Genomic DNA, 14,629 nt, shown 5'->3' with positions numbered 1-14,629 from the left:
CAATGTAACTACTGTGTACTTCTATATTTAGGTTACTACGTGTACTACTATAACTACTGTGTACTTCTATATTTAGTTTAGTATGTGTACTACTATAACTACTGTGTACTTCTATATTTAGTTTAGTATGTGTACAACTATAACTACTGTGTACTTCTATATTTAGTTTACTACATGTACTACTATAACTACTGTGTACTTCTATATTTAGTGTACTACGTGTACTACTATAACTACTGTGTACTTCTACACTGCCTTGCGAAAGTATTCGGCCCCCTTGAACTTTGCAACCTTTTGCCACATTTCAGGCTTCAAACATAAAGATATAAAACTGTATTTTTCTGTGAAGAATCAACAACAAGTGGGACACAATCATGATGTGGAACGACATTTATTGGATATTTCAAACTTTTTTAACATATCAAAAACTGAAAAATTGGGCGTGCAAAATTATTCAGCCCCTTTACTTTCAGTGCAGCAAACTCTCTCCAGAAGTTCAGTGAGGATCTCTGAATGATCCAATGTTGACCTAAATGACTAATGATGATAAATACAATCCACCTGTGTGTAATCAAGTCTCCGTATGAATGCACCTGCACTGTGATAGTCTCAGAGGTCCGTTAAAAGCGCAGAGAGCATCATGAAGAACAAGGAACACACCAGGCAGGTCCGAGATACTGTTGTGAAGAAGTTTAAAGCCGGATTTGGATACAAAAAGATTTCCCAAGCTTTAAACATCCCAAGGAGCACTGTGCAAGCGATAATATTGAAATGGAAGGAGTATCAGACCACTGCAAATCTACCAAGACCTGGCCGTCCCTCTAAACCTTCAGCTCATACAAGGAGAAGACTGATCAGAGATGCAGCCAAGAGGCCCATGATCACTCTGGATGAACTGCAGAGATCTACAGCTGGGGTGGGAGACTCTGTCCATAGGACAACAATCAGTCGTATATTGCACAAATCTGGCCTTTATGGAAGAGTGGCAAGAAGAAAGCCATTTCTTAAAGATATCCATAAAAAGTGTTGTTTAAAGTTTGCCACAAGCCACCTGGGAGACACACCAAACATGTGGAAGAAGGTGCTCTGGTCAGATGAAACCAAAATTGAACTTTTTGGCAACAATGCAAAACGTTATGTTTGGCGTAAAAGCAACACAGCTCATCACCCTGAACACACCATCCCCACTGTCAAAGATGGTGGTGGCAGCATTATGGTTTGGGCCTGCTTTTCTTCAGCAGGGACAGGGAAGATGGTTAAAATTGATGGGAAGATGGATGGAGCCAAATACAGGACCATTCTGGAAAAAAAACCTGATGGAGTCTGCAAAAGACCTGAGACTGGGACGGAGATTTGTCTTCCAACAAGACAATGATCCAAAACATAAAGCAAAATCTACAATGGAATGGTTAAAAAATAAACATATCCAGGTGTTAGAATGGCCAAGTCAAAGTCCAGACCTGAATCCAATCGAGAATCTGTGGAAAGAACTGAAAACTGCTGTTCACAAATGCTCTCCATCCAACCTCACTGAGCTCGAGCTGTCTTGCAAGGAGGAATGGGAAAAATTTCAGTGTCTCGATGTGCAAAACTGATAGAGACATACCCCAAGCGACTTACAGCTGTAATCGCAGCAAAAGGTGGCGCTACAAAGTATTAACTTAAGGGGGCTGAATAATTTTGCACGCCCAATTTTTCAGTTTTTGATTTGTTAAAAAAGTTTGAAATATCCAATAAATGTCGTTCCACTTCATGATTGTGTCCCACTTGTTGTTGATTCTTCACAAAAAAATACAGTTTTATATCTTTGTTTGAAGCCTGAAATGTGGCAAAAGGTCGCAAAGTTCAAGGGGGCTGAATACTTTCGCAAGGCACTGTATATTCAGTTTAGTTTACTATGTGTACTACTACAACTACTGTGCACTTCTATATTTAGTTTACTACGTGTACTACTATAACTACTGTGTACTTCTATATTTAATTGAGTTTAGTATATGTATTACTATAACTACTGTGTACTTCTATATTCAGTTTAGTTTACTATGTGTACTACTATGTACTTTATGTTTAGTTTAGTGTACTGTGTACTGTGTACTTTTAGTTTAGTTTAGTGTGTACTTTTCGTTTAGTTTAGTGTACTGTGTAACTATTTACTCCCATGTTTAGTAATGTCAGGTATTTCAGTCTAAATATGTCTTTTGAAATGTCTAACATTCTGTGTCCTGTTGTGTGGCGTGAGGTGATGTTGTGTGGCGTGAGGTGATGTTGTGTGCTGTGAGGTGATGTTGTGTGCTGTGAGGTGATGTTGTGTGCTGTGAGGTGATGTTGTGTGCTGTGAGGTGATGTTGTGTGCTGTGAGGTGATGTTGTGTCCTGTGGTGTGAGGTGATGTTGTGTCCTGTAGTGTGGTGTGAGGTGATGTTGTGTGGTGTGAGGTGATGTTGTGTGGTGTGAGGTGATGTTGTGTGGCGTGAGGTGATGTTGTGTGGTGTGAGGTGATGTTGTGTGGTGTGAGGTGATGTTGTGTGCTGTGAGGTGATGTGCAGTGTGAGGTGATGTGTAGTGTGGTGTGGTGTGAGGTGATGTTGTGTCCTGTAGTGTGGTGTGAGGTGATGTTGTGTGGTGTAGTGTGGTGTGAGGTGATGTTGTGTGGTGTGAGGTGATGTTGTGTGGTGTGAGGTGATGTTGTGTGGTGTGAGGTGATGTTGTGTGGTGTGAGGTGATGTTGTGTGGTGTGAGGTGATGTGTAGTGTAGTGTGAGGTGATGTGTAGTGTAGTGTGAGGTGATGTTGTGTGGTGTGAGGTGATGTTGTGGGGTGTAGTGTGGTGTGAGGTGATATTGTGTCCTGTAGTGTGGTGTGAGGTGATGTTGTGTGGTGTGAGGTGATGTTGTGGGGTGTGGCGTGAGGTGATGTTGTGTCCTGTAGTGTGGCGTGAGGTGATGTTGTGTCCTGTAGTGTGGCGTGAGGTGATGTTGTGTCCTGTAGTGTGGCGTGAGGTGATGTTGTGTCCTGTAGTGTGGCGTGAGGTGATGTTGTGTCCTGTACTGTGGCGTGAGGTGATGTTGTGTCCTGTACTGTGGCGTGAGGTGATGTTGTATGGTGTAGTGTGGCGTGAGGTGATGTTGTGTCCTGTAGTGTGGCGTGAGGTGATGTTAGGTCCTGTACTGTGGCGTGAGGTGATGTTGTGTCCTGTACTGTGGCGTGAGGTGATGTTGTGTCCTGTACTGTGGTGTGAGGTGATGTACTGTGGTGTGAGGTGATGTTGTGTGGTGTAGTGTGGTGTGAGGTGATGTTGTGTGGTGTACTGTGGCGTGAGGTGATGTTGTGTGGTGTACTGTGGCGTGAGGTGATGTTGTGTCCTGTACTGTGGTGTGAGGTGATGTACTGTGGTGTGAGGTGATGTTGTGTGGTGTACTGTGGCGTGAGGTGATGTTGTGTGGTGTACTGTGGCGTGAGGTGATGTTGTGTGGTGTACTGTGGTGTGAGGTGATGTTGTGTGGTGTAGTGTGGCGTGAGGTGATGTTGTGTGGTGTAGTGTGGCGTGAGGTGATGTTGTGTGGTGTACTGTGGCGTGAGGTGATGTTGTGTGGCGTGAGGTGATGTTGTGAACTGTGGCGTGAGGTGATGTTGTGTGGTGTACTGTGGCGTGAGGTGATGTTGTGTGGCGTGAGGTGATGTTGTGAACTGTGGCGTGAGGTGATGTTGTGTGGTGTACTGTGGCGTGAGGTGATGTTGTGTGGTGTGAGGTGATGTTGTGAACTGTGGCGTGAGGTGATGTTGTGTGGTGTACTGTGGCGTGAGGTGATGTTGTGTGGTGTAGTGAGGTGATGTTGTGTGGTGTACTGTGGCGTGAGGTGATGTTGTGTCCTGTTGTGTTTTCTCTACAGCAGGACAATGCAGTGTTCTATGAGTGTAGTGCAAGGAGTGGATACAACATAGAAGAACTGATGACACAGCTGGCATGGTATGTAGGATATTACAGCTGGTATGGTATGTAGGATATTACAGCTGGTATGGTATGTAGGATATTACAGCTGGTATGGTATGTAGGATATTACAGCTGGTATGGTATGTAGGACATTACAGCTGGTATGGTATGTAGGACATCATTACAGCTGGTATGGTATGTAGGACATCATTACAGCTGGTATGGTATGTAGGACATTACAGCTGGTATGGTATGTAGGATATTACAGCTGGTATGGTATGTAGGATATTACAGCTGGTATGGTATGTAGGACATTACAGCTGGTATGGTATGTTTGACATTACAGCTGGTATGGTATGTAGGACATTACAGCTGGTATGGTATGTAGGACATTACAGCTGGTATGGTATGTAGGACATTACAGCTGGTATGGTATGTAGGACATTACAGCTGGTATGGTATGTAGGACATTACAGCTGGTATGGTATGTAGGACATTACAGCTGGTATGGTGTGTAGGACATTACAGCTGGTATGGTATGTAGGACATTACAGCTCGTATGGTATGTAGGATATTACAGCTGGTATGGTATGTAGGACATTACAGCTGGTATGGTATGTAGGACATTACAGCTGGTATGGTATGTAGGACATTACAGCTGGTATGGTATATAGGACATTACAGCTGGTATGGTATGTAGGACATTACAGCTGGTATGGTATGTAGGACATTACAGCTGGTATGGTATGTAGGACATTACAGCTGGTATGGTATGTAGGACATTACAGCTGGTATGGTGTGTAGGATATTACAGCTGGTATGATATGTAGGACATTACAGCTGGTATGGTATGTAGGATATTACAGCTGGTATGGTATGTAGGATATTACAGCTGGTATGGTATGTAGGATATTACAGCTGGTATGGTATGTAGGATATTACAGCTGGTATGGTATGTAGGATATTACAGCTTGTATGGTATGTAGGATATTACAGCTGGTATGGTATGTAGGACATTACAGCTGGTATGGTATGTAGGATATTACACCTGGTATGGTATGTGGGATATTACAGCTGGTATGGTATGTAGGACATTACAGCTGGTATGGTATGTAGGACATTACAGCTGGTATGGTATGTAGGACATTACAGCTGGTGTAGTATGTAGGACATTACAGCTGGTATGGTATGTAGGACATTACAGCTGGTGTAGTATGTAGGACATTACAGCTGGTATGGTATGTAGGACATTACAGCTTGTATGGTATGTAGGACATTACAGCTGGTATGGTATGTAGGACATTACAGCTGGTATGGTATGTAGGACATTACAGCTGGTGTAGTATGTAGGACATTACAGCTGGTATGGTATGTAGGACATTACAGCTGGTGTAGTATGTAGGACATTACAGCTGGTATGGTATGTAGGACATTACAGCTGGTGTAGTATGTAGGACATTACAGCTGGTATGGTATGTAGGATATTACAGCTGGTATGGTATGTAGGACATTACAGCTGGTATGGTATGTAGGATATTACAGCTGGTATGGTATGTAGGACATTACAGCTGGTATGGTATGTAGGACATTACAGCTGGCATGGTATGTAGGACATTACAGCTTGTATGGTGTGTAGGATATTACAGCTGGTATGGTATGTAGGACATTACAGCTGGCATGGTATGTAGGACATTACAGCTTGTATGGTATGTAGGATATTACAGCTGGTATGGTATGTAGGACATTACAGCTGGTATGGTATGTAGGATATTACAGCTGGTATGGTATGTAGGACATTACAGCTGGTATGGTATGTAGGACATTACAGCTGGTATGGTATGTAGGACATTACAGCTGGTATGGTATGTAGGACATTACAGCTGGTATGGTATGTAGGACATTACAGCTGGTATGGTATGTAGGACATTACAGCTGGTATGGTATGTAGGACATTACAGCTGGTATGGTATGTAGGATATTACAGCTGGTATGGTATGTAGGACATTACAGCTGGTATGGTATGTAGGATATTACAGCTGGTATGGTATGTAGGACATTACAGCTGGTATGGTATGTAGGACATTACAGCTGGTATGGTATGTAGGACATTACAGCTGGTATGGTATGTAGGACATTACAGCTGGTATGGTATGTAGGACATTACAGCTGGCATGGTATGTAGGACATTACAGCTTGTATGGTATGTAGGATATTACAGCTGGTATGGTATGTAGGACATTACAGCTGGTATGGTATGTAGGACATTACAGCTGGTATGGTATGTAGGACATTACAGCTGGTATGGTATGTAGGACATTACAGCTGGTATGGTATGTAGGATATTACAGCTGGTATGGTATGTAGGACATTACAGCTGGTATGGTATGTAGGACATTACAGCTGGTATGGTATGTAGGACATTACAGCTGGTATGGTATGTAGGACATTACAGCTGGTATGGTATGTAGGACATAACAGCTGGTATGGTATGTAGGACATTACAGCTGGTATGGTATGTAGGACATTACAGCTGGCATGGTATGTAGGACATTACAGCTGGTATGGTATGTAGGATATTACAGCTGGTATGGTATGTAGGACATTACAGCTTGTATGGTATGTAGGACATTACAGCTAGTATGGTATGTAGGACATTACAGCTGGTGTAGTATGTAGGACATTACAGCTGGTATGGTATGTAGGACATCATTACAGCTGGTATGGTATGTAACATAATTACAGCTGGCATGGCTGGCATGGTATGTAGGACATTACAGCTGGTATGGTATGTAGGACATTACAGCTGGTATGGTATGTAGGACATTACAGCTGGTATGGTATGTAGGACATTACAGCTGGTATGGTATGTAGGACATTACAGCTGGTATGGTATGTAGGACATTACAGCTGGTATGGTATGTAGGACATTACAGCTGGCATGGTATGTAGGACATTACAGCTGGTATGGTATGTAGGACATTACAGCTGGTATGGTATGTAGGACATTACAGCTGGTATGGTATGTAGGACATTACAGCTGGTATGGTATGTAACATAATTACAGCTGGTATGGTATGTAGGACATTACAGCTGGTATGGTATGTAACATAATTACAGCTGGTATGGTATGTAGGACATTACAGCTGGTATGGTATGTAGGACATTACAGCTGGTATGGTATGTAGGATATTACAGCTGGTATGGTATGTAGGACATTACAGCTGGTATGGTATGTAGGATATTACAGCTGGTATGGTATGTAGGACATTACAGCTGGTATGGTATGTAGGACATTACAGCTGGTATGGTATGTAGGACATTACAGCTGGTATGGTATGTAGGACATTACAGCTGGTATGGTATGTAGGACATTACAGCTGGTATGGTATGTAGGACATTACAGCTGGTATGGTATGTAGGACATTACAGCTGGTATGGTATGTAGGATATTACAGCTGGTATGGTATGTAGGACATTACAGCTGGTATGGTATGTAGGATATTACAGCTGGTATGGTATGTAGGACATTACAGCTGGTATGGTATGTAGGACATTACAGCTGGTATGGTATGTAGGACATTACAGCTGGTATGGTATGTAGGACATTACAGCTGGTATGGTATGTAGGATATTACAGCTGGTATGGTATGTAGGACATTACAGCTGGTATGGTATGTAGGATATTACAGCTGGTATGGTATGTAGGACATTACAGCTGGTATGGTATGTAGGACATTACAGCTGGTATGGTATGTAGGACATTACAGCTGGTATGGTATGTAGGATATTACAGCTGGTATGGTATGTAGGACATTACAGCTGGTATGGTATGTAGGATATTACAGCTGGTATGGTATGTAGGACATTACAGCTGGTATGGTATGTAGGACATTACAGCTGGTATGGTATGTAGGACATTACAGCTGGTATGGTATGTAGGACATTACAGCTGGTATGGTATGTAGGACATTACAGCTGGTATGGTATGTAGGACATTACAGCTGGCATGGTATGTAGGACATTACAGCTTGTATGGTATGTAGGATATTACAGCTGGTATGGTATGTAGGATATTACAGCTGGTATGGTATGTAGGACATTACAGCTGGTATGGTATGTAGGACATTACAGCTGGTATGGTATGTAGGACATTACAGCTGGTATGGTATGTAGGACATTACAGCTGGTATGGTATGTAGGATATTACAGCTGGTATGGTATGTAGGATATTACAGCTGGTATGGTATGTAGGATATTACAGCTGGTATGGTATGTAGGACATTACAGCTGGTATGGTATGTAGGACATTACAGCTGGTATGGTATGTAGGACATTACAGCTGGTATGGTATGTAGGACATAACAGCTGGTATGGTATGTAGGACATTACAGCTGGTATGGTATGTAGGACATTACAGCTGGCATGGTATGTAGGACATTACAGCTGGTATGGTATGTAGGATATTACAGCTGGTATGGTATGTAGGACATTACAGCTGGGTATGTAGGACATTACAGCTGGTATGGTATGTAGGACATTACAGCTGGTGTAGTATGTAGGACATTACAGCTGGTATGGTATGTAGGACATCATTACAGCTGGTATGGTATGTAACATAATTACAGCTGGCATGGTATGTAGGACATTACAGCTGGCATGGTATGTAGGACATTACAGCTGGTATGGTATGTAGGACATTACAGCTGGTGTAGTATGTAGGACATTACAGCTGGTATGGTATGTAGGACATTACAGCTGGTATGGTATGTAGGACATTACAGCTGGTATGGTATGTAGGACATTACAGCTGGCATGGTATGTAGGACATTACAGCTGGTATGGTATGTAGGACATTACAGCTGGTATGGTATGTAGGACATTACAGCTTGTATGGTATGTAGGATATTACAGCTGGTATGGTATGTAGGATATTACAGCTGGTATGGTATGTAGGACATTACAGCTGGTATGGTATGTAGGACATTACAGCTGGTATGGTATGTAGGACATTACAGCTGGTATGGTATGTAGGACATTACAGCTGGTATGGTATGTAGGACATTACAGCTGGTATGGTATGTAGGACATTACAGCTGGTATGGTATGTAGGATATTACAGCTGGTATGGTATGTAGGACATTACAGCTGGTATGGTATGTAGGACATTACAGCTGGTATGGTATGTAGGACATTACAGCTGGTATGGTATGTAGGACATTACAGCTGGTATGGTATGTAGGACATAACAGCTGGTATGGTATGTAGGACATTACAGCTGGTATGGTATGTAGGACATTACAGCTGGCATGGTATGTAGGACATTACAGCTGGTATGGTATGTAGGATATTACAGCTGGTATGGTATGTAGGACATTACAGCTTGTATGGTATGTAGGACATTACAGCTGGTATGGTATGTAGGACATTACAGCTGGTGTAGTATGTAGGACATTACAGCTGGTATGGTATGTAGGACATCATTACAGCTGGTATGGTATGTAACATAATTACAGCTGGCATGGTATGTAGGACATTACAGCTGGCATGGTATGTAGGACATTACAGCTGGTATGGTATGTAGGACATTACAGCTGGTGTAGTATGTAGGACATTACAGCTGGTATGGTATGTAGGACATTACAGCTGGTATGGTATGTAGGACATTACAGCTGGTATGGTATGTAGGACATTACAGCTGGCATGGTATGTAGGACATTACAGCTGGTATGGTATGTAGGACATTACAGCTGGTATGGTATGTAGGACATTACAGCTGGTATGGTATGTAGGACATTACAGCTGGTATGGTATGTAACATAATTACAGCTGGTATGGTATGTAGGACATTACAGCTGGTATGGTATGTAACATAATTACAGCTGGTATGGTATGTAGGACATTACAGCTGGTATGGTATGTAACATAATTACAGCTGGTATGGTATGTAGGACATTACAGCTGGTATGGTATGTAGGACATTACAGCTGGTATGGTATGTAGGATATTACAGCTGGTATGGTATGTAGGACATTACAGCTGGTATGGTATGTAGGATATTACAGCTGGTATGGTATGTAGGACATTACAGCTGGTATGGTATGTAGGACATTACAGCTGGTATGGTATGTAGGACATTACAGCTGGTATGGTATGTAGGACATTACAGCTGGTATGGTATGTAGGACATTACAGCTGGTATGGTATGTAGGACATTACAGCTGGTATGGTATGTAGGACATTACAGCTGGTATGGTATGTAGGATATTACAGCTGGTATGGTATGTAGGACATTACAGCTGGTATGGTATGTAGGATATTACAGCTGGTATGGTATGTAGGACATTACAGCTGGTATGGTATGTAGGACATTACAGCTGGTATGGTATGTAGGACATTACAGCTGGTATGGTATGTAGGACATTACAGCTGGTATGGTATGTAGGATATTACAGCTGGTATGGTATGTAGGACATTACAGCTGGTATGGTATGTAGGATATTACAGCTGGTATGGTATGTAGGACATTACAGCTGGTATGGTATGTAGGACATTACAGCTGGTATGGTATGTAGGACATTACAGCTGGTATGGTATGTAGGATATTACAGCTGGTATGGTATGTAGGACATTACAGCTGGTATGGTATGTAGGATATTACAGCTGGTATGGTATGTAGGACATTACAGCTGGTATGGTATGTAGGACATTACAGCTGGTATGGTATGTAGGACATTACAGCTGGTATGGTATGTAGGACATTACAGCTGGCATGGTATGTAGGACATTACAGCTTGTATGGTATGTAGGATATTACAGCTGGTATGGTATGTAGGATATTACAGCTGGTATGGTATGTAGGACATTACAGCTGGTATGGTATGTAGGACATTACAGCTGGTATGGTATGTAGGACATTACAGCTGGTATGGTATGTAGGACATTACAGCTGGTATGGTATGTAGGATATTACAGCTGGTATGGTATGTAGGATATTACAGCTGGTATGGTATGTAGGATATTACAGCTGGTATGGTATGTAGGACATTACAGCTGGTATGGTATGTAGGACATTACAGCTGGTATGGTATGTAGGACATTACAGCTGGTATGGTATGTAGGACATAACAGCTGGTATGGTATGTAGGACATTACAGCTGGTATGGTATGTAGGACATTACAGCTGGCATGGTATGTAGGACATTACAGCTGGTATGGTATGTAGGATATTACAGCTGGTATGGTATGTAGGACATTACAGCTTGTATGGTATGTAGGACATTACAGCTGGTATGGTATGTAGGACATTACAGCTGGTGTAGTATGTAGGACATTACAGCTGGTATGGTATGTAGGACATCATTACAGCTGGTATGGTATGTAACATAATTACAGCTGGCATGGTATGTAGGACATTACAGCTGGCATGGTATGTAGGACATTACAGCTGGTATGGTATGTAGGACATTACAGCTGGTGTAGTATGTAGGACATTACAGCTGGTATGGTATGTAGGACATTACAGCTGGTATGGTATGTAGGACATTACAGCTGGTATGGTATGTAGGACATTACAGCTGGCATGGTATGTAGGACATTACAGCTGGTATGGTATGTAGGACATTACAGCTGGTATGGTATGTAGGACATTACAGCTTGTATGGTATGTAGGATATTACAGCTGGTATGGTATGTAGGATATTACAGCTGGTATGGTATGTAGGACATTACAGCTGGTATGGTATGTAGGACATTACAGCTGGTATGGTATGTAGGACATTACAGCTGGTATGGTATGTAGGACATTACAGCTGGTATGGTATGTAGGACATTACAGCTGGTATGGTATGTAGGACATTACAGCTGGTATGGTATGTAGGATATTACAGCTGGTATGGTATGTAGGACATTACAGCTGGTATGGTATGTAGGACATTACAGCTGGTATGGTATGTAGGACATTACAGCTGGTATGGTATGTAGGACATTACAGCTGGTATGGTATGTAGGACATAACAGCTGGTATGGTATGTAGGACATTACAGCTGGTATGGTATGTAGGACATTACAGCTGGCATGGTATGTAGGACATTACAGCTGGTATGGTATGTAGGATATTACAGCTGGTATGGTATGTAGGACATTACAGCTTGTATGGTATGTAGGACATTACAGCTGGTATGGTATGTAGGACATTACAGCTGGTGTAGTATGTAGGACATTACAGCTGGTATGGTATGTAGGACATCATTACAGCTGGTATGGTATGTAACATAATTACAGCTGGCATGGTATGTAGGACATTACAGCTGGCATGGTATGTAGGACATTACAGCTGGTATGGTATGTAGGACATTACAGCTGGTGTAGTATGTAGGACATTACAGCTGGTATGGTATGTAGGACATTACAGCTGGTATGGTATGTAGGACATTACAGCTGGTATGGTATGTAGGACATTACAGCTGGCATGGTATGTAGGACATTACAGCTGGTATGGTATGTAGGACATTACAGCTGGTATGGTATGTAGGACATTACAGCTGGTATGGTATGTAGGACATTACAGCTGGTATGGTATGTAACATAATTACAGCTGGTATGGTATGTAGGACATTACAGCTGGTATGGTATGTAACATAATTACAGCTGGTATGGTATGTAGGACATTACAGCTGGTATGGTATGTAGGACATTACAGCTGGTATGGTATGTAGGACATTACAGCTGGTATGGTATGTAGGACATTACAGCTGGTATGGTATGTAGGACATTACAGCTGGTATGGTATGTAGGACATTACAGCTGGTATGGTATGTAGGATATTACAGCTGGTATGGTATGTAGGATATTACAGCTGGTATGGTATGTAGGACATTACAGCTGGTATGGTATGTAGGACATTACAGCTGGTATGGTATGTAGGACATTACAGCTGGTATGGTATGTAGGACATTACAGCTGGTATGGTATGTAGGACATTACAGCTGGTATGGTATGTAGGACATTACAGCTGGTATGGTATGTAGGACATTACAGCTGGTATGGTATGTAGGACATTACAGCTGGTATGGTGTGTAGAATATTACAGCTGGTATGATATGTAGGACATTACAGCCGGTATGGTATGTAGGATATTACAGCTGGTATGGTATGTAGGATATTACAGCTGGTATGGTATGTAGGATATTACAGCTGGTATGGTATGTAGGACATTACAGCTGGTATGGTATGTAGGACATTACAGCTGGTATGGTATGTAGGACATTACAGCTGGTATGGTATGTAGGACATTACAGCTGGTATGGTATGTAGGATATTACAGCTGGTATGGTATGTAGGACATTACAGCTGGTATGGTATGTAGGATATTACAGCTGGTATGGTATGTAGGACATTACAGCTGGTATGGTATGTAGGACATTACAGCTGGTATGGTATGTAGGACATTACAGCTGGTATGGTATGTAGGATATTACAGCTGGTATGGTATGTAGGACATTACAGCTGGTATGGTATGTAGGATATTACAGCTGGTATGGTATGTAGGACATTACAGCTGGTATGGTATGTAGGACATTACAGCTGGTATGGTATGTAGGACATTACAGCTGGTATGGTATGTAGGACATTACAGCTGGTATGGTATGTAGGACATTACAGCTGGTATGGTATGTAGGACATTACAGCTGGCATGGTATGTAGGACATTACAGCTTGTATGGTATGTAGGATATTACAGCTGGTATGGTATGTAGGATATTACAGCTGGTATGGTATGTAGGACATTACAGCTGGTGTAGTATGTAGGACATTACAGCTGGTATGGTATGTAGGACATTACAGCTGGTATGGTATGTAGGACATTACAGCTGGTATGGTATGTAGGACATTACAGCTGGCATGGTATGTAGGACATTACAGCTGGTATGGTATGTAGGACATTACAGCTGGTATGGTATGTAGGACATTACAGCTGGTATGGTATGTAGGACATAACAGCTGGTATGGTATGTAGGACATTACAGCTGGTATGGTATGTAGGACATTACAGCTGGCATGGTATGTAGGACATTACAGCTGGTATGGTATGTAGGATATTACAGCTGGTATGGTATGTAGGACATTACAGCTTGTATGGTATGTAGGACATTACAGCTGGTATGGTATGTAGGACATTACAGCTGGTGTAGTATGTAGGACATTACAGCTGGTATGGTATGTAGGACATCATTACAGCTGGTATGGTATGTAACATAATTACAGCTGGCATGGTATGTAGGACATTACAGCTGGCATGGTATGTAGGACATTACAGCTGGTATGGTATGTAGGACATTACAGCTGGTGTAGTATGTAGGACATTACAGCTGGTATGGTATGTAGGACATTACAGCTGGTATGGTATGTAGGACATTACAGCTGGTATGGTATGTAGGACATTACAGCTGGCATGGTATGTAGGACATTACAGCTGGTATGGTATGTAGGACATTACAGCTGGTATGGTATGTAGGACATTACAGCTGGTATGGTATGTAGGACATTACAGCTGGTATGGTATGTAACATAATTACAGCTGGTATGGTATGTAGGACATTACAGCTGGTATGGTATGTAACATAATTACAGCTGGTATGGTATGTAGGACATTACAGCTGGTATGGTATGTAGGACATTACAGCTGGTATGGTATGTAGGACA

At 42.1% G+C, this 14,629-nt stretch overlaps 1 protein-coding gene across 5 annotated transcripts in view; it reads left to right on the top strand.

Moving 5' to 3' along the window:
- cracr2b (calcium release activated channel regulator 2B) overlaps positions 1-14,629 on the top strand; it is a 59,472-nt gene that overhangs the window by 37,691 nt on the left and 7,152 nt on the right. For 4 of the 5 annotated variants that reach the window (XM_046352153.1, XM_046352152.1, XM_046352149.1 and 1 more), the window contains one exon: positions 3,889-3,965. In XM_046352153.1, the coding sequence (XP_046208109.1) occupies positions 3,889-3,965 (77 nt within the window). Of the gene's footprint in view, positions 1-3,888; positions 3,966-14,629 lie in introns of those variants that run through there. The other variant, XR_006839183.1, reaches the window with a different exon arrangement.

Source organism: Oncorhynchus gorbuscha, linkage group LG06, assembly GCF_021184085.1.
Source record: "Oncorhynchus gorbuscha isolate QuinsamMale2020 ecotype Even-year linkage group LG06, OgorEven_v1.0, whole genome shotgun sequence".
NCBI lineage: Eukaryota > Metazoa > Chordata > Actinopteri > Salmoniformes > Salmonidae > Oncorhynchus > Oncorhynchus gorbuscha.
The sequence above is the reverse complement of the archived record's forward strand: the minus strand, read 5'-3'. Positions and strand labels throughout refer to the sequence as shown.